The sequence below is a fragment of the Sturnira hondurensis genome, unplaced genomic scaffold (genome assembly GCF_014824575.4).
Source record: "Sturnira hondurensis isolate 20B ecotype Veracruz unplaced genomic scaffold, ASM1482457v3 Scaffold0008196, whole genome shotgun sequence".
Lineage (NCBI taxonomy): Eukaryota > Metazoa > Chordata > Mammalia > Chiroptera > Phyllostomidae > Sturnira > Sturnira hondurensis.
This window is the reverse complement of record NW_028080827.1, coordinates 18,296,943-18,317,741: the sequence shown is the minus strand read 5'-3', so window position 1 is coordinate 18,317,741 and position 20,799 is coordinate 18,296,943. Positions and strand designations below refer to the sequence as shown.

At 37.7% G+C, this 20,799-nt stretch overlaps 1 protein-coding gene across 8 annotated transcripts in view; it reads left to right on the top strand.

The window, feature by feature from the left end:
• The window catches only part of DENND4A (DENN domain containing 4A), a 106,543-nt gene extending 87,948 nt beyond the window's left edge, over positions 1 to 18,595 (top strand). For 4 of the 8 annotated variants that reach the window (XM_037054159.1, XM_037054164.1, XM_037054160.1 and 1 more), the window contains 12 exons: positions 1,290 to 2,389; positions 5,385 to 5,574; positions 8,488 to 8,582; positions 9,872 to 10,047; positions 10,140 to 10,286; positions 11,732 to 11,930; positions 12,381 to 12,635; positions 13,600 to 13,717; positions 13,837 to 13,863; positions 14,305 to 14,467; positions 14,620 to 14,684; positions 15,681 to 18,595. In XM_037054159.1, coding sequence (XP_036910054.1) covers positions 1,290 to 2,389; positions 5,385 to 5,574; positions 8,488 to 8,582; positions 9,872 to 10,047; positions 10,140 to 10,286; positions 11,732 to 11,930; positions 12,381 to 12,635; positions 13,600 to 13,717; positions 13,837 to 13,863; positions 14,305 to 14,467; positions 14,620 to 14,684; positions 15,681 to 15,817 — 2,672 coding nt within the window. In that variant the 3' untranslated portion in view covers positions 15,818 to 18,595. The remainder of the gene's footprint in view (positions 1 to 1,289; positions 2,390 to 5,384; positions 5,575 to 8,487; positions 8,583 to 9,871; positions 10,048 to 10,139; positions 10,287 to 11,731; positions 11,931 to 12,380; positions 12,636 to 13,599; positions 13,718 to 13,836; positions 13,864 to 14,304; positions 14,468 to 14,619; positions 14,685 to 15,680) is intronic. The other 4 variants (XM_037054165.1, XM_037054163.1, XM_037054162.1 and 1 more) reach the window with 2 other exon arrangements.
• Positions 18,596 to 20,799: the final 2,204 nt, after the last annotated feature.

The window sequence follows — 20,799 nt, the reverse complement described above, 5'->3', positions numbered from 1 at the left end:
TTCTTGGTTTCTGATGTACTTAATCATAAGCTGACACAGAAAAAAAGAATAAACAGTATCTCTCTGCTATACTGTTTTCCTTGCTACTGGTATATGCTTATCAAACAAAATTAGTTTGTAGCCCTGGCTGGTGTAGCTCAGTGGATTGAGTGCTGGCCTGTGAACCAAAGGGTTGCTGGTTAGATTCCCAGTCAGGGGACACGCCTGGGTTGCAGACCAGGTCCCCAGCTGGGGACGTGTGAGAGACAACCACACATCGATGTTTCTCTCCCTGTCTTTCTCCCTTTCTTCCCCTCTCTCTACAAATAAATAAATATAATTTTTTAAAATGTATTAATTCTTAGAAGTTTATGATCTCTAGTATTATCTTTTATCCCCTATTCTGTTACCTGACTGAATCACATGGCAAGAAAAAGGCACATTTTTAATAGTTGCCTGGTTATAGAGAGCTAATTTTGTTGGATAAAGCCCATAAAGAATACTAGTTGACAATACCATACCTAGACTCATGCTTTAGAAGACTCCCACACAGTAAGGACAATTAAAGTGATCAGAAATCTAGAGTTCTGCTTTCAGTATTGGTACCTAAGTGATTTAGTAAGAAGCAGTGAACAGTGTTTCTGAATAGAAAGTGGCCATTCACATTTGACTGGAATAAACTTGCAATCAGTAAGTAAAGCAAAGGTAAAATTCTTTATTCACATCTATAGTCATAAGGATTTGAAGTTTTTCAAATAATTTTTATTTATGGATAGAGCTACCACAACTGCCTTTTATTTGGTTTGGTTTAGTGTTTGGGGATAGATTTTCATTTTCATAAGCAGAAGACTGAGACTCTTAAAGTCATCTAACACAGCCACAGTTGTATAACCATTGTTACTTAACCAATTTAGTGGAATTAACATGAACTTATTATTATGATTAGACATACCATGAGTAAATATTGAGTGTAACTTAAAAGTCTTAAAAAGCAGTACATCCCAATATCGAGGAACAGATGCTTTAGAGTTAGTCAGACCCGAACTGAGTCCCAGGTCTGTCGTGTAAGGACTGGGTGACCCTGGGCTGACTCATTGATCTCTCCGAGTGTCAGTCTTTTCTCAGCCCGTAAGGGTGTTGGAATAATTATGGTAGATAATGTAAATAAGGTGCCTAGTATACTAGTCAAGAGCAGGCACCGGGTGAGTGCTTGCTATTACCATTTTCATGACTAAGTATTTTAAAATTTTGAGACAAATTATATTAGCACATTACATTTTGTATGTCTAAAAACACTTCTTGTGTTTCAGAAAGCACATCTGAGCCACTCTTAATGTCACCTTTTGAAGATACAAACGAAACAGGAAACATTCAAAGTAGATGCTTCAAGAAAAGACATAAAAATGACAGTGAACCTAACTTGCAGCAGAAAATGTCCTGGGAAAATAGAAACCATAATCTTAGTGGAGGAGTAGTGATGGGACTTATGCTCAACAGAATTAACCAGGAAGAAAACCCTGGAGATATGGTTGAAAAATTAGGAGCTGATGCAAAAATTCTTTCACATGTCATCTCAAAAAGCTCAAGACCAAACAGTCTTGATATTGGAAGGCCATCTTTAAGATCAAAAAGAGAGAGTCTAGAAAAGGAATCTAGTGACGATGATACACCTTTTGATGGGTCTAATTGTTTGACAGATAAAGTGGATTCTCCAGTTATTTTTGACTTAGAAGACTTAGACAATGAAACTTGTGGGTCAAAAATGGGCTGTGTTGCTACACAAAATCCCAAAAGAATTCAACGTATGAACAGCAGCTTTTCAGTAAAACCTTTTGAAAAAACTGATGTTGCAACAGGATTTGATCCCCTCTCTCTTTTGGCTGCTGAGACTGAGCAGGAGCAAAAAGAGGAGGAAGAAGAAGATGAAGATGATAACAAAAGCGTTTCAACACCATCTGCTAAGCGTGATTTAGCTGAAGAAATTGTGATGTATATGAATAACATGACCAGTCCTTTGACAAGTCGGACCCCAAGCATTGATTTACAAGGGGAGTGTGATGATAAATTAACCAATAAGAAAAGTCCAACTTTGGTCAAAGCACACAGGAGATCCAGCCTGCCTCATAATTCTCCTAGGCTAATGAGACTTACCAAATCTAAAAGCTATACAAAAAGTGAAGACAGACCAAGGGATAGACTCTGGTCTTCTCCAGCTTTCTCACCAAATTGCCCATTTAGGGAAGAATCTCAAGATGCATTAACCCATTCGTCACCTTCGTTTAATTTGGATACACTACTAGCACCTAAACTAGATGTTCTAAGGAACAGTGTGTTCACTGCTGGGAAAGGAGTTGCAGAGAAAGCAAGCAGATGGTATTCAAGATTCACCATGTATACCACATCATCTAAGGTAAGTTTTGTTAACATTGTCTCCTTTTCCTTTTATCCTCCTTCATCACCAGAAGTCCCTTACTTGCAAAGATGTCTGCTTTTTACATTCTCCTTAAACACAACTTTACAGAAAGATCTTCTGGGGTGTGTGATGGTTGTAAGTATCAGAATTTGAATTTGAATTAAAATGTCTAAAGGAAAGAAAATTCACTAAGGTTATATTTATTCAGTTTTAAAAGGTAGTGATTAGTATCTAGAGTAAAAACTAGTGTCATATGAAAATGTTCACTTGATTATTTCCTTAAAAATGCAGATTTTGTTTTCAGATACAATGTCCAGCATATCTTTAGAAATTACCAGCCAGGTATAGAATTTCTCCTGATTAGGATGGAGTAGCTTATAATATACCTACATACCTCCTAAGGACAAAAAGCTAGATGAAATATAGAAAGTAGCAGTTTAAAGTCATCAGAGAACTGCTAAAACAACTAGAAAGTAGAGGGGCAAGATTCTGGAGAGAGGAGAATTGCAAAGGTGAGCTGAAGTTCCACAGCTTCTTTTTCCCTGGGGGCGTTTACTTGTTTTGAGCACAGAGCAATTGGTAGCAAGTCCGGGTTCTGCCTTATCAGAGGACTATGGAGAGGTGAGGAGGGCTGGCAGAGCTTTGGGGACTTTATAGAGCTAGAGAGACAAAACTGGAGATTTGAGGGTCTTCAAATACACAATTTTTTTCCTCCAAGACATTTATCAAATACTGAAATGGCATAAGACAGGAAGCTAAAAAGATAAGCAGAAAGTCTCCGATAGCCAAAAGATCTCAGAAGTTGTATTGTGCTGAGAATACAATAGCTAGAGTTCAAGAGCTACTAGACAAGGGGGTGGTGGTGAACACACTGGGGCCTGAGCTGGAAGTCCTGCAGAGCCATGTATGCCTTAGGAACATTGGCAAACTGGAGGTAGGCTGAGCCTCAACTGAAAGCTACACTTGACTCAGCTCAGTCTGTGGTTAGATTAAAATAATCAACCTTTATCTGAAAGAGGCAAGAGTGTACCCTTTCTGGAGGAATAAAACATCATCTGGAGTCCACACAGTTTTTTATATTCTGTCACTCAATTAAAAATAGCTATACCAAGAGACAGGACCATAACTGAAAAACAAAAGAAAAACAAATGGTGGAAACTGCCCTGGCTGGTGTAGCTCAGTGGATTGAGCACAGGCCTGCAAACCAAAGGATCATGGTTCGATTCCCAGTCAGGACACATGCCTGGGTTGCAGGCGAGTTCCCAGCAGGGGTTGCATGAGAGGCAACCATACATTGATATTTCTCTCCCTCTCTCCTTCCCTTCCCCTCTAAAGATAAATAAATAAAATCTTTTTTAAAAAAGAGAGGAAAAAAACAAATGGTGGAAACAGACCTTTAGGAGATCCAAATATTTGAATTAGCAAGGGATTTTGAAATAATTATGTTCAAAAATAGAGGAAATGGTAAAAAAAATAGCCGCAAAGATGGAAAAATTGCACCAAATAATTATTTGTTAAAAAGAATCAAGTATAAATTCTAGAACTGAGAAAAGATATAAAAATTAAGAATACAGTAGTTAAGTAGTTAGGTTTAATAATAGACAAAACAAAGAAAAGGCCAAGTAAACTAAATGAGAAATTAATAGAAAATATCCACACTGAAACATACACAGAAAAAAAATGAAAAATGCAGAAAAGAATGTGGGGTTTAGTGAAAATGCCTGACATTGGTGTCATTGAGTTCCAGAAGAAGAAGAAGAAAGAATGGTATAGAAGAAACCTTTAAAATGTTAGTTGCCAAGATGTTGCAAAAGAAAATTAATCAAAGATGTCAAGTTACATGTTTAAAATATTTATAAATCTTAAGCAGAATAAATACAAAGAAAACTCTGTTTAGTCATCTAATGTTGACTAAATAGATGAAAATGACATCTGTAAGGAGTGCTAAAAGAAGTTTTTCAGGCTGAAAAAAACAACAGCACAGAGTGTAGGGAAAGCAAACAGGTGGTAAATAGCTGGTTAATATAAGACTACTCCTGTACCTCTTAAATTCCTTAAAATACTTCTGATTGTCTAAAACAAAAGTTGTATCATTATTTCATGAGGTTTCCAATATATGTAGGCATTTTATAGTGGTAGAGACTCACCCTACTGACATTTATTTTGCAAGGTGGGGCAAAAGTAGGTTTACAATTGTCAGTATGGGAATCAACAGTTTATTTTTGTATTATTGTTTTTTTATTATTGCATTATTTTCCATATGAACAACAGTAAACCTACTTGTGTCCTGCCCTGTAGCTATATTATTATATACAAAATGATACGACACTAACTTTAGGTAGAATGAAAATGATTAGGTATGTATATTATAATCCCTCGAGCACCTACTTAAAAATACAAGGAGATATAGTCAAAAAAACTAATTAAAATATTAAAAACTATCTTAAAAATAACAACCAGTAACAACAGAAAAATAAGTTGTATTATCTAGGCAGTAGAATCATAGATATTAAAATTTTTTCCTATAGAAATTTATATCAACCAGACTTTCTTAGGGATTATTGGTATAACCAGGAAACAATTTAACTTTGGTGTGTTCTCAAAAGTGAAAACTAGAGATACATGTCTTTGAAACCTGGATTATTGTAGAAAAGAATAAAATGTAAACGTAAGTAAAATTTTAAAAGAATAAAATCTAATTCTGATGGCATCACCCTGGACTGAGATTCACAGTGAGGAAAAGGAACAGCAGAGATTTTAAAGTCAGCAGGGTTATCTTGCCGACATTCCCTTTGTTCTAACTGGAAATTGGTCTACAGCATGCGCTGGTCCAAACTAGTGTGCCCTGGTAAAATCGGAGGGTTTTCCCTGGAAGTGTAATGTTGATTGACTGATCATCTGAGTAATTAAGCGCTTCCTCTGCCTTAGAAGTGACTTGTTAAATAATAAACTTTAAATATGAAGGAAAGTAAGCTTATAATTGTGTCCTTAGGATCAAAGTTCTGATCGTACCAGTCTTTCTTCAGTGGGAGCCCAGGATTCTGAATCCATCTCTTTAACAGATGAAGATGTCTGCCCCGAGTTGGAAGGGGCCCCTTCCACCCAAGAGTGCGGTGCTGCCACAGGGTCCAAGGGACTTGAGTTCAGCAGAACAAGCCTAGAAAGTTCTGCCTCCGTAGAAGGTTTGTTCAACAGTTCTGTCTTGCTTTATTTGATAGGTAGTACCTTTACTTTTTTTTCTTTATTATGTTTTATTTATGTAAAAAATTTGCGTGGCTCCAAAGTCAAAATAATAGAGAATCAAGGCACTTTCAGAGAAGCCTAGCTTTCACCCCCTCTTGCTTCTGGGTTTTGAGTCCTAATGGAAAGATTTCCTCACTTGTAGCTACACCAGTGTTTTCCTCTGATACTTCCCTGGTTTCCTTTGTAACATTTTCTGGGGTCAGCAAATTTTTAAAGGATCGCCATGTTGTAAATATTTTAGGTTTTGTGGGCTACCATACATTTCCTCTCTCTCTCTCACCACATATTCTTTTTTGTCTTACTTTTTAAACAGTGCTTTAAAATGTAAAAATCGGTCTTAGCTTGTGACCATACAGAAATAGATTTGACCCCTGGTTTAGATATCCAATCTATTTGAAATTTACCCTGGTATATGAAGTGAGGAATGAATGAATATATTTTTTTCATTTGTACCTTTGCTATCTTAAAAAGCTTTTATTGCAGAAATTTTCAAATATGCACAAAAGTAGAAGGAGTAGAATAATGAACTATCCACCATGTACTGTTCATCCACTTCTAACAGTTAATCTACAAATGGCCAATCTGACTGTTTTGTCTTTTCCTCTCTCCCCTTTGCTGCCAGCATTTTTTTCTTCCCTACTGGATCATTTTAAAGTAAATTTCAGACAACATATCATGTTGTTCATAAATACTTCAATATGTATCTCTAAAATATATGGGCTTTAATGTATTTTAGCTTAGTAAAGTTATTTATTTTTATCTTATTGTGTTATACTATAATACAAACATTTTCATGTACATAAATATATTTCACAAATTGAAGACACTTGAGTCTTCAGGCCCAAATCTTGTCACTGTGTTCATGGATAAACATTATCTTCTAACACTCTACGCTAGCATATATTTCTTAACATTTTATGGACTCATATGGTATGTGTCTTTTGTGATGCATTTTTTAAATAATTTAATTGTCATACCATTGTACTTTCTTTAATCCTCACCCAAGGATATGTTTATTTACTTTGGAGAGAAGAAGGGAGGGAGGGAGAGAGAGACAGAAAAACATCAATGTGAGCGAAACATTGATCATTTGTCTCCCATATGAGTCCCAACCCGGGCTGGAACCTACAACCTAGGTATGTGCCCTGACTGGGAATCAAACCTACAGCCTTTCAGGGTACAGGATGACGCTCCAACCAACTGAGCCACCTGGCCAGGACAACCATTGTATTTTCTAATGTGATACTAGTTACTATTTCATTGTATTTTCTAATGTGATACTAGTTATTATATAACATCTTATATTAAATATTTATTTAGTTTGAATTCTTACAGTTATCTCATAAAGCTCTTTTTTAGGTGATTTGCTCAAGTTAGGATCTGAAAAAGGTCTACTTATTGCCTTTGGTTGATATGTCTATTACTCCCTTTTGTCTTTGTTCCCTCTTTTTTTCCTCCCTTTGAATCTCCTCCCTCTTTTTTTTCTTTTTCTTTTTCTTATTCTTTTTTTTTTTTTTTACCATACAAGAATAATTTTGTGTGCTAAGCAAGTAAAACATAGCTCATGCCCTGGCCAGGTAGCTAAGTTAGAACATCATGTTCGATTTCCCGTCAGAACCCCTACTTAGGTTGTAGGTTCGATCCCCAAGTCAAGGCACATAGAGGAGGCAACCTATTGATGTTTCTCTCTCACACCAGTTTTGCTCTCTCTCTATCTCTCTCAAGTCAATAAACATATCCTCAGGTGGGAATTCTTTTTAAAATACCTTAGCTCACAACCTGATTCATATTTGTTGAAATAAAATATTTATTTTTTGCCAACGGTTAATTATAGTAGGTACAAAGGTGCCCAACAAAGAATTTAATTAGTCCAGGCGACAGTGGTATTAGATAGCAACTCTGAACTAGCTTTAGAACTGCAGCTCCCACCAGCCCTAAGATCTAAAGGACGATGTGAGGCTCTCGCTCTCTGCTTCTCTATGTCTCTGTGTGGCAGGGCCTAGGGCCAGTGGTAGCTTTGGAGCTACCTTTCCTCTCCCACCCCCTCCCAACCACCCTTGTCATTTATTTGCTGAATCAGTCAGGTCATCAGTCTGGATTATGCTGATTGCATCCTCATGGTGGTATTTAACATGTTTTCCTATCCTATTTCTTGTGAACTGGTCATTTATAGCATTACTTTTTTAAATCTTTATATCTACTAAAATACCAGTGCTAATTCATAAAATTTAGTAACTACTAGGAAAAAAATGTGTAGAGAAGGCATAGATAACTTTCAGTTTTACTAACAAGATATAGTCACTGTCAACAATTGATTTGACCATAGAAATCCCCTTACTTTTTGTTGTTGTTGCTTTAACACCTACTAATATGCCATAGTTCTTAAGTGACTACTTGGAAACTCCTAGTGTTTAAGAGCAAGATTACTATTCTAGATCCTAAAAGATCCTTTCATGATTTGAAATAAGATAAGCTATTTTATACCCTTTAGACCTTAGAACCAAACATTTTCTTGTATTTTAAGCATGGAAAAACACAAACATCAAAACAGTAATTGCAAACAGCTGGAATGTCTCCTATTCTGTACACGCAAGTGCTCAGTGAGTGAGTGGCGGATGAACACACCCAGCACGTGGGGGTCAGAAGACTCAGAGCACATTCCTTAGGTTTATACTGAAAACAAAAATGCATGCAATGAAGAACATTTTTTCATTGTTTATTTGTTTTTTTTCTTAAATTACCTTTACTATTTTGAATAGAACAGTTAACGTTTTAACAGAGAATTTATGAAAATGAAAGATTCTTATCCTTTCCCATTAATTTTAGTGGTTTTACTCTTTGTTTTTTATTAGGGTCCCTGTCAAAGTTTGCCTTACCTGGGAAATCGGAGGTGGCGTCTTCCTGTAACGCAAGTAACACAAGTATCTTCCAGAACTATGCGATGGAGGTACAGTCTGAATCAAAGGAGCACTTTTATGTTCTCCTTTATGAAGGTTACGTTTCTTAAGTATTGGTGGTCTTGGATAGAGTAGTGGGATGATAAATATGTAACATTGGAAGATTGGAGAATGTATATGTTGCACCTGAGTAAACTTAAAGTACCTAGTATTTGAGATTATTGAAGACATACTACTTTACCTCTGTTGGGAAAAATTCCATTCTTCCTTTGAGATTTATCAACACAAAAAAGCATTTTCATTTTCAACATTTACATTTATCCCTTGCTATCTATCTATATGTTCTCTTTGTATTTTTGTTTTACATCTTAAACACTTACAACGAGTGCTGCTGTGCAAACACACCCGTTTGATGAGGCGCGGGGAGCAGCGTTGGCACGCGCGTCAACTTTGTCCATCAGGTTCTTCATCCTTGCGTCAGTTGATGTAGCGATTGCTGGGCGTGCTGTACCTCATTTCCTTACAACGAGCAAGTTATTCTTTCAGCCTTAATTTTTTTTCCTAATTTTTGGGTCAAAATTGCTTTCAAATACATTTGGGAGTATTATTGCTATTTCGCACTAATTTGCATAAAATTGGAAAATAAATTTGCAGCTGAAAAATAAATGATGAGTACTGATGTCGCAATTCACAAAGTTTCTGAGGACTTCAGGGATTTCTAGATTTTATTAATGTAAAGACACTGTTTATATTGATCTACAGCAATACTTCTTAAACTGTCTATAGTAACAGACCAGGGGTTTTTCTGTTGTTTTTTTAAATTTCCAGTCTGTCTTGATTGATACTCTTGGAAAATATATTAATCAGACACTTAACCTGTTATAGCAATGGAAGTTACTCTAAAGGTTTCTAAGTCATCCCAGTTCCTTTACTTACCACAAACCGGTAAGAGTCTATGAACCAACATTCGTTTAGTGACTGCATTTTGAGTAGCACAGATCTGTAACACATATGTAATTATAAATGATTATTTGGGGTATTAACAAATTAGTGCTTATTTTCAGTATTAAAAAATTAAAAACCATGGTTTTTATGGTAATTAAATAGCAAAAATGCTCAGTTAAATGCAAGCTTCCTTTTAAGGCTATTTTGTAATAGACTTAGCTGAAATAGTTAACGATGAGTATATTATATAATGTACTGATTCTGGTTATGTTTTGTTTGTAACTTCTGAACCCTTCTGAGTTTTATTTCACCAGTAGGTTCATGAGTGACACTGGTTTTTTGTCTACAGTTTGCCCACCCAGCTTAGTTTATGCCGTGCCGTTCCCTCCCACAGGTTCTCATCTCAAGTTGCTCTCGGTGCAAAACTTGTGATTGTCTCGTCCATGACGAGGAAATCATGGCTGGCTGGACAGCGGATGATTCAAATCTTAATACGACATGTCCATTTTGTGGCAATCTTTTCTTGCCCTTTTTGAATATTGAAATAAGGGATTTAAGACGACCTGGGAGGTAATGATTTATGCTTTTTTTTCTTTATTTTTGAAAGTCATGTTTCCTAGAATCTCTCTTTTTTCAACAAGCTCCTTTAATTTACATTGCAGATCCTTTTTGAAGTCAAGTCCATCTACAGAAAGTACGCATTTTCCAGCCTCCTTCTCAAGTCAGACAAGGCAGTCTTGTATCTCAACATCAGCCTCTGGTCTCGACACATCTGTTATCTCTGTTCATGGGGATTTTGGATTAAATAGGTGAGTGTGGTTATATGGAACTATATTTTAACAATTTACATTATACATATTTTTGATAATGACAAAAATTAGCTGACCATTTTAAGGTTTAAATTTCACAGTAGATTCATATTCTTAAATTCTTCTAAGTATAACAATATTAAAATTAGCTAATGACCTAAGTGTTCCCAGGGGTGCCCAACCTTTTGGCATCTCTGGTCCACGCTGGAAGAAGAAGAGTTGTCTTGGGCCACACATTAAATACATTGTGACACGTAATCACACACAAAAAAATCTCACAATGTTTTAGGTAAATTTACGATCTGTGTTGGGCCGCGTTCAGAGGTATCCTGGGCAGTATGCAGTCTATAGGCTACGGGTTGGACACCCCTTTAAACAGTTGTAGTCTATAACTTTCAACAGTGATACTTTATGCTTTATGAATCCCCAGGATGTAAGCTGTATAGTTCATATATAAAAATGTTTACTGGCATTTTAAAGGTAAAAATTTATTGAATACCACTCTCTTTTCTCTATCTCTTAGGAATTAACTTAGTACTACTATTGTAGAATATTTAATTTTCTACTTAGAAATATTTAATAATCTAAGAAAACATTTGGAGCTGATAAACTATAAAATTAAACAAAGACTTATGCAGTAAGCCTAATAAAAGTAAATCTGTGCTTAAAGCAAATGCATAAATCAGCCTCACTTTGGAGAGGTGTCATAGTACAGCTGAGCAGATGAAGCTCTTTTGCTGACTGCACGTGCAGAAGATACTGCCCGCACAGCACCAGCAGTCTAACGCCACCTGCGTGATCCTGAATGCTGAGGCAGCAAAATTGCCAACCTGTATCTTTTTTTTTTAAGCAGAATGCAAATTCTACTTTTTAATTTTTTTTATTTATCTTTAGAGGGGAAGGGAAGGAGAGAAAGAGAGAAGGAGAGAAATATCAATGTATGGTTGCCTCTTGTGAGTCCCCTGCCGGGGAACTGGCCTGCAACCCAGGCATGTGCCCTGACTGGGAATCGAACCGCGATCGTGTGGTTTGCAGGCCCGCGCTCAATCCACTGAGCTACACCAGCCAGGGCCAACCCGTGTCTTTCATCACAAGACTGCTGTGGCCCTTTCTGTGACTGCCAGTAGCCTGTGCACAGCGGGGCTCCCCTTCCCACTGGCCGAAGGAACAGACGCCTGTTTTCTCTGCTTCACATCCTCCTAATGGATTATGCTGATTGTCCACAAAACGTTCTAAGTAATTGAATGACAAGTTCACTGGATAAAAGGAAATTTAACATGATTAGACTACTTAAAAATATATCCTTTTTCCCAGCTGAAGCCTGAGTTCCTTGGATTTACTTTGCTATGTCCAGCTCTGATGCTGAAGAGAAGAATATGGTCTTTCTTGATGAAATAAAGTAAATTTAGACAATGATACGCTTTTTTCTCTTTTCAATGTCCAAGCAGATCTAAACTACTGGAGAACACATATGCCCGAAGTATTCAGATCCCTGCTGATAGATCAAAAACAGCTGTATCAAAATGTCCGATATTCCCAATGGCCAGGAGCGCCAGTACTCACGGTCCGTTGGATAAGGAGGACGCCGGAGGGCCGAGGCTCATTCCTACCGGCAGTCTGCCGACTACTTTACACGGAACTGCAGTATGTATTTTGGTGTTTTTAAAAATTTGGACATTGATAATTTACATGATTTTGTTCACCTTGTCTTAAACATCCCTATTATCTTTGGTTTTATTATTGTCAAGAAAAGTCTCTTATCCCATGATACAGTTATGGTACCTTTCTACTTACATGGAACACATTGACAGGAATTTTCTTTTAAAGAGTTTATTTATTTTTACAGAGAGGGGTAGGAAAGGAGAAAGAGAGGGAGAGAAACATCAATGTGTGGTTGCCTCTTGCTCACCCCCTAACCCGAACCTGACCCACAACCCAGGCATGTGCCCTGACTGGGAAACAAAACGGCGACCCTTTGGTTTCCAGGCCCACGCTCAATCCACTGAGCTACGCCAGCCAGGGCGGACAGGAACTTTTTAATGATTTAGTGTCATCAACCTGGTTTATCATTTATGGTTTTTGTTTACTCAACAGGATGCTCTAGGATTAGAATGGCACCTCCCGAGTCCAGACCCTATCACTGTCCCGTATCTCAGTCCTTTAGTGGTGTGGAAGGAACTGGAAAGCCTGTTGGAAAATGAAGGCAATCGTGCAATAACAGTGGCAGACTTTGTGGACCACCATCCAATTGTTTTTTGGAACCTGGTGTGGTATTTTAGACGTCTTGACTTACCTAGTAACTTACCTGGATTGATTCTTTCTTCTGAGCATTGTAACAAGTATTCAAAGGTATGAGAGTAAAAGTTAACTAAAGGGCAGTGCTGTCGTCACCATTGTAATGTCCGCGTAGTCCTAATGACAGAAGTAATGCTTATGCTCTTTTTAATAACCACCTGATCACTGGAGTAGTAAGATTGTTCTAATGTATTTACAAATAGTTTTTCTTCTTACAGCCTAAGTCCTGTTTTTTAGCCTTCTTGCGGAATTTATATAAAATGGCCTTGAATTTTTGTTATAGCCTCAAGAATAAACTGTAAATGACTCTGATGAGAAGAGTTTGTGAGTTGGCCCCACTTATATCTCATGTCTCCTTCAGAAACAAGCCTGACACTTCTTTACGAGGATGTCTCTGATGCACATTGCAGTCATGTGCTGCCATTCTCTTCAGTCCTTTACTCTGAATTTTTGCTGAACATTTAGGTGATCAGCATGTTATATGTTTATTTGTATTTTTGATATGTTGTTCCAGAAAAGCGTTTTCACTGTTTCATATGCTGTCACCACCAGTAAATCACAAAGTCTCTAAGTTCAGAAACTTGGTCTTCTCCTTTTTTGTACGTTGTTTGTGGTTGTGCACATGCTTTAGGTTTTCAGTGCATGGCGAACCAGTGACCAAAGGGCAGCTCAGTCAGCTACCTGGGCTCAGGTCTTGGACTGGTGTGGAATGGGGCTGCTGGGTTTATCTTCGGTGGGGGCCTCGAAGTCAACTGGTAGAGATTAGCCCTCCATGCTACCCTTTCTCGCTGATCTCAGCACTTTGTAAAATTGACTTTAGAGCAGAGATCACTTTACTTTAGATATCATTAGATTCTCAACTCAGCCCCATGTAAAATGCATACCAACCAGTCATTTTCTGTTCTCTTTTTCTCTTGCACACATATGTCCTAAAAATTATTTATAAGGATCTTTATAAGATATTTACAAAACATTGTGTAAGGATCATTAATGAATGCTTATGTATTCTTCAACACAGATCCCCCGCCACTGTATGTCTGAAGACAGTAAATATGTTCTGATACAGATGTTATGGGACAATATGAAATTACATCAGGATCCCGGACAACCCTTGTACATCCTCTGGAACGCCCACAGTAAGTGCTGCCATCGAGTGTTGGCTGTGTTCATAGGCGATTACTCTCTGCTTACTTTATATAGCCTGAACTAATGCATATCTGACTTGTATTTTACTGTACTACTTTTTGTCTTACAGGTCAAAATCGTACTCTTTTGTTTGAGAGTGAGTGTTAAGTTTGATGTTTTTGTCAAGGGTTGTTTTTTCGGTAGTGCTGTACGCGTGCTGGAGGGGTTCTGTTTTGCAGAGCTCTGCTTTTAGCCCATTGCTTATTCCATTTCTTCTTTTTACTTTTTGTTTGTTTCCATCCCAAGCTGCTGATGTAGAACTTCCCCCAGGGGCTGTACTAAGGAAAACAGTATTTTTCATTTTTGTCTTTGAGATCACAAAAAGCTTTAGGCCTTTTCTTATTATTTTATCATGACTTCTCTTAGGTTTTTTTCTTTTTTTCTTTCTACATTCTTAGATTCCTGTCCCTTTATCTGTTGCCCTTAATTTATTTTTAGTGCTTTGTGACTTAACTTTGACAGCATCAGTTGCTGCTCAGTCACATTCTCCTTTCTGCAAAGGACATTTTCCTTCATCTGCCCTTTCGTTCTTTCACAGCCCAGAAGTATCCAATGGTGCATTTATTGCAAAAAGGTGATAATTCATTTAACCAGGAACTGTTAAAAAATATGGTAAAAAGCATTAAAATGAATGATGTCTATGGACCAATGAGTCAGATTTTAGAAACTCTGAATAAATGTCCTCATTTTAAAAGACAGAGGTAAGTTATTATCTTGAATGAGTGTATAGTTCCTCTGAGCATATTCATATTGTTTGCTTGGTAATTTGTTAGGATATCTCATGCTTGTGTTAGCATAGAAGTTTTTGTAGAGCTTGCATAGTAATATCTTCTCCTTTCCTTTCCCCTCCTAGGAGTTTGTATAGAGAAATACTATTTCTCTCACTTGTGGCACTGGGAAGAGAAAACATTGATATAGGTAATTCAGCATAATATATAATGTAATACTTATATATCATAGCATAGTTTTCATATTGGTAGTCTTTACTATTTTAATCTTAAATTATGTTAATATTTTAGAAGAGTTATTTTAATTTTTGATATGAGATACTTTGATATTTTGGCAATTAATAATAAAAATAATAAAAGGTAACATAGACTTTCCATATAATCCAGCAATTCCACCTGTGGGTATATACCCAAAAGAATTGAAAGCAGGGTCTCAGAGAGGTATCTGTGCACACACGTTCACAGCAGCATCATTCACAGTAGCTAAAGTGTGGAAACAGCTCAAGTGCTCACTGAAATGTGAAGGAGTAAACAAAAGGTGATATGTCATACACTTTGAATACTATTCAGTCTTAAAAAGGAAAGAAATTCTGACATATGCTATAACGTGCATGAATCTTGAGGACATTTTGTTAAGTGAAATAAGCCAGTCACAACAAGACAAACACAATGTAACCCCACTTCGGAGGCACTGAGAGTGGTTAAAACCAGAGACAGAAACCCCGACAGTGGTTGCCGGGGCTGAGGACAGGCAGATGGGGGTTACTGCTTATTGGTACCGAGATGTAGTTTCACCAGACGAAGAGAGTTTTGGAGGTGAACAGTTATAATGGTTACGCATTATAAATGTATATTTTGAACTATATAGTTAAAATGGCTAAGATGATAAATGTCATTATATATGTATTTACCACAACTTTAAAATTTGGTGAAAAACTCATTTTAAAAGGTTGGCATCTTAAAGCTTTAAACTCCACTGGTCTGTGTAGTCTCACCCTACAATGCTGGGTCCTCTGACCTCCCCATGCTCCGGCTCTGAAATGCATGGTCCTTCTTCAGTTGTCAGGGGTGGCCTCGGATTTCTCTCAGCCTTTAACCTTGCAGTTCTGTAGTGGTACAAAACTTGGTTGTTGTCAACATCAAATACAAATTTATTTATGCCTTCATTTCTTGAAAAATTTTTTAGATGCATTTGATAAAGAATACAAGATAGCGTACGATCGCCTCACACCCAGTCAAGTCAAGAGCACGCACAACTGCGACCGGCCGCCAAGCACCGGTGTGATGGAATGCCGGAAGACTTTCGGAGAACCTTACCTTTAAGATTGTGTGTGTGTGTGTGTGTGTGTGTGTGTGTGTATGTATGTGTGTATACTTCCAATGTGTATTGTATAGTCAGTGCATAAAATAACACTTTTAGACTCTAAGCTTTTTTCTTCAATTTTTGAAAATACATTTGTAAATGGTCTGGAATGTCCATACAGCTTATGTACAGAATGTTTTAAGAAGAGAATAGTGACAAGTGGGGAGAGGGCCACTTCGTTTCCCATTTCCTTTTTTTTCTGTACTTTCCCTGCAACAAGTAATTATTTTTGTGATGAGGAAATCCCGAAGCAAAGGTAGTTCCCAGAAAATACAACAACCGCTTTGTGGTTTCTCTTTGACGAGACATGAAAACTCGTGTATGGAACTCAAACTAATGTGGAGTCCAAGTATCTCCTGTTTTCATAGACTAGTCAAATGTTTTGGCCATGAAGTTGTATTATACATATTTTAAATTGTTTATAGTAAGTTGATATTTTTTTAATTTTTAAACTTAATATAGCAAACTTAAAATGAACTTAAACTTATACAGCAAGCAATTAAGTGCTTATTTTCCTTGTCTGCTATTTGAAGTAATTAGTACAGCTGCGGATCTCTATATGTATATCTCTCTATTTTTTTTATTACTTGGCAGAATGACTCGAAAATGTCACTGCTTGTGCCCGTGCTGTCCTAGACGTGCGTGTGAGCACTCCTAAGCCTGACCGCGGCGAGCGAGTGGTGGCAGGGGCGTGCGCTGCTGAGGCTGACTCATTGAGCCTGTGGAAGGAGCGCCAGGGAGGGCCCAAGCCTGCTTCTGCAAAGTCAGGTTCAGCATACCACAATTCCAAAAGCTCTCTGTTGCTGATAGATACGTACAGTACACAGGGAGAATAGCTTCCAAAGCCAAATACCCATTTAAATTTTAATACTTTACATAAATATTTGTGTTGGGAAATATGTCAGACAATTTATGCTTTTCTAAATTTTAACCTTAATATCCAAAATATTGGGTGTGATGCAAATTGTACTATATTTATCAGAAATATGACCTCCTGGAGTAGTCTGTTAATATTATATACATATAAATATTCAAAAAAATTTTCAAAGTAGGAAAGTAATAACTCTGAAAGTAAAGCCATAGAGAATTTCCCATATTGAGGAACTTGGCTTTTTCAATAAGCCTTGGAATCTGAAGCTTATGGAATCTAAAGTCCAGAAATATCCAAAAATCAGACAATAAACTGAATGTTTAAATGCCCTGGGCAGACTCTAAAATAGACTCTAAAAAACATTTTTAGTCCCATTATTTCTCATACCACTTTCTTTGGGTAATTCTGATCTAGAGTATTTTTTGGCTGTTAGATTTCATAGATCTTCAGTGTGGTTGGGTGGGTGCGCGTGTGTCTGCACACATTGTCATTAAGGAAGGAACTCTGGTCAACTGCAAAGAAAAAGTGGGTGGTCCCAACTTATGGGTGTAGAGCCAGTAATGCCGGGACACTCGGGCTGCAGATGTCACGGAGTCCTACGACTTAGAACCAGTTCAGCTGCAGGAAAACCACCTTTTCAGTTCACACCATAAGTAAGTATCACCAAGCTGAAACATTTCACAGCTTTTACTCTAAGAAATAATGGGGAGAGTTTAAAAATGTACAATTTTAGTTCGGTTAGTTTGGGGCAGAGCTTGCTTACTTGAAAAATCTGGTGCTACGCACATGTATCTGCCTCTCCTTTGTAAATACCACTCCAATTTTATCTTTCAGTATTCAAATCAAAGTTTCACATTCTAAGTGAGTCTTGGGTTTTTCTAAATTACTTGTAAGGTGTCCAAGTGAGAAACATGTGATAGGTGAGGCGTTGGACATTGGCCACAAACATCCCTCCAAACAGGATTCTGGGGTTCAGGTCCGTTTTTGTTCTTGTTTTTTTTTCCCTTGTAAGAGAGCTTTCACTATTGTGTACCTTACCTTTAACACAGTATGAATCAGTTTATTGATTTCAAACATCTAACCAAAAAAGATGAAGTAAAGCCCATTATTCTGTGGTTCAAAGTTACTGGGAAAAGTGAATGTAATTTATGTCTCCTCCCCACCCCCAAGTTTTGTTTCTGCTTTTGTCTGGGTTTTGCTTCCCTACTTTTAATCCCCAGGGAATATTATTTGCACAAAATTAGTCTTTAAAAAACCCTAAAACATGAATAGGAAGTGGTAAACTCTGTGCAAAACGAAATTAAAATATAGATCATCCTTTAAAATAACTCTATATGTACTTTAATTTTCTCTCTGTTGACCATACATGTTGGAGAATTGTGGCCACTTGTTTGTGTTGGAGAGAAATACCCTTTGCTATGTTACCTTTCTGTCATTTTCTTATTCTGAGTTTTGTTTGTGTGTCTAATAGTCGAAAATAAATCATTCTGTGTCCTGGTACAACTTGCTCACTAATTGTGTTTTGAGTGTTATGCATTTGTCTTTTGTACCGTATTTCAGTGTTCAGCTTTTTCATCCTGATGTCAGATAGGGAACTGTGCAGCCTGTTCACTTTCTGACTTTTCTGATTATTTGGGGCTTTTCATTCTGTTTTCTTTTTTCTTCCTTTTTTTTTCTTAGCTTTAAACCCTAAAACCACCAGCCTATTTTATTATAAGGTTTTCTAATGACTTTCCATTTTTGTATCTATAGCAATGGCCCCCTAAAAATGTTAGTTCAGCATTTTAGGTGATAATACTAATTTTACTTTATGCTGGGAATTACTAAGGTATTCTAGTGCACCTAATAAATGGTAGCCTGCTGTATAGAGAAGGCCGTTCTGTTGTCCTGTAAATACTTTATTAGTATGTGCTAAGAAAACACCCATTTGTACGGTGATGTGTGGGAGCCCACCTTCGTTTTTCTCTCTCCCACTAGAACATGAAGGCTGCTGTCAGGCACTTTATCTCAGAGCAGGAAGGGAAAGAGCAGGCTGCCCTGGGCCCACCTTTGTGCTGGAGTTTGCATACTCTGCCCTTTCTGTTTAGGCACAAGACTGACTCCTCTGACAAAGTCATTGTGGCCCTTTCCCCAGGGATGAACAGCCAGGTCTCGGGCTCTCTCTTTGCACCTTTCATAGAGACTAGGCCCACCTGCAGCAGGATCTGCCCACAAAAAGGGGGTCATAACAAAGGGGGTATTCTTTGGCACGTAAGGTCAACTGGTTCTTCATTTGTATCTACCAGGCTTTGCCCAAAATACTAAATTCCAAATCTGGCTGCCCTTGGTACTAAGTCTTTAAATAGGTGATAATTAGGATGTAGACAGTGTTATAAAAGGCCAAGCCTGTAACTTGATAGAAACATTTTCAGATGAGAGTGCACCATAATGTTTACAATGTATAGTGACCATTTAAACATGTACCAGTTTTTCATAAGTTTAGAATTCAGCCTTTTTTTCTGGTACTATAGAATATTAACCCATTAAATTATGAACAGTTTCACATTTTTAGAAATTTGGTCCAAATTTATGACCAGGGTCATGAAGAAAATGCAGCTTCATGAGGGATGGAGGAGAAGCCGTCTGTGCAGCCAGCCTTCTGATCAGACCCATGTGGGGACAGTTCAGCCTCCCAGGCTGATGGGTAAACTAGGATATAGATCATTTTGTGTATCAAATAAGAAGACCTTCTCACCATTATCTTGGCATTTTAAGAGGGCACTTCATCTCTAAAACAACACAGTTTTAATAAATTATAGATCTGTAAATGTATGATGAAAAATTTAATTTCCAAGCATAACAAATTGGTGTTTTAGAAGTTACATAAGGTTTCCATCTCCCCCGCTGTGTCCCCGCCCTTGAATTTCTACTCACCTGTCAAGACTCAGCTTTCATTTTATGTACTTGACCCTTTCTGTCATGGTGTAAAGTGATCAGAACTCCTTTCTAGGCAAGGAGAAATGCCAGGAACTCAGCACACTGATCAGGAAAAGGGTGTTAGATCATTGGAGTTGACTTTAATCACGAAGTGGCTGTCCAGTGCTTTATCACTGCAGAACGTTCCACTGCCTGTCACTCCCCACTCAGTCATTCTGGGACAAGCATCGGACCTGGGCCGGCAGGGCAGAAGTGAATTCCCCGAGGCCAGCTGGAGTTGGCTGCAGAAACCAGGCTGGCTCCCGGTCTTGGCGCTGGGATCTCCCTTCCTAGGATTGTTCTATTCTTACTCCATGGCACACAGAGCCCCGGTGGCACAGCAGCCTCAGGACTGAGGACAACTAACTTCACGACATGGGGTTTGGACATGATTCCGTATTCTTCATCAGCCTTCTCTTGAGTGTTCTGACCCAGTGACCTAAAGATACAGGTGACTCCATCTATGTTTGTAAAATAAAACACCAGTGGGACTCAACAGTTGATTGAAATTGAATAAAAGTCATTTCCAAAGAATGTGAATCCTGGGGTAGTGAGGTCATTAAATTAACCCCTGTTAAGAGATGGATTATGGATAAAGTACTGTGAACCCAGCCCTTCAAAACCAAAATGCTTAATCTTATTTTTTGTATCCTATCTGCCCTGCTATCTTCTAGTCTTCAGTGAATCCTCTCGTGTCTACAAGGAAAGCTGTATTTACCGTCATAGTCTGTAGTCACTGCGGCTTCCTTGGCTCCAAAACCAGGACACAGAACTGCATTTCTCATGTGTCCCTTAACTCAATGCTAGTAAAGGCAGCAAGCAGTGCTATTTAATACACAAGCACTTCAAATTCCACATGAAATGTTCAACCACACAATTTTTGAAAACAAGTGTTCTTTACACTAGCTACCTAGAAGTGGTAATGCTTCTTTTCCTTACAGGTTGCCACTGTGCTGAGCATTTGGGGGATTTCTCCTTTGTGATTGCCTTAACACCCACTTGGAAGCCACACAAGAAATCAGTCTTCTTGCTCTAGATAATATTATCTAAGTTAACATACAAAAGTGGTGTTGCCCCCCTGGATCTCTTTGTGTTTTTTTAAAGATTTTATTTATT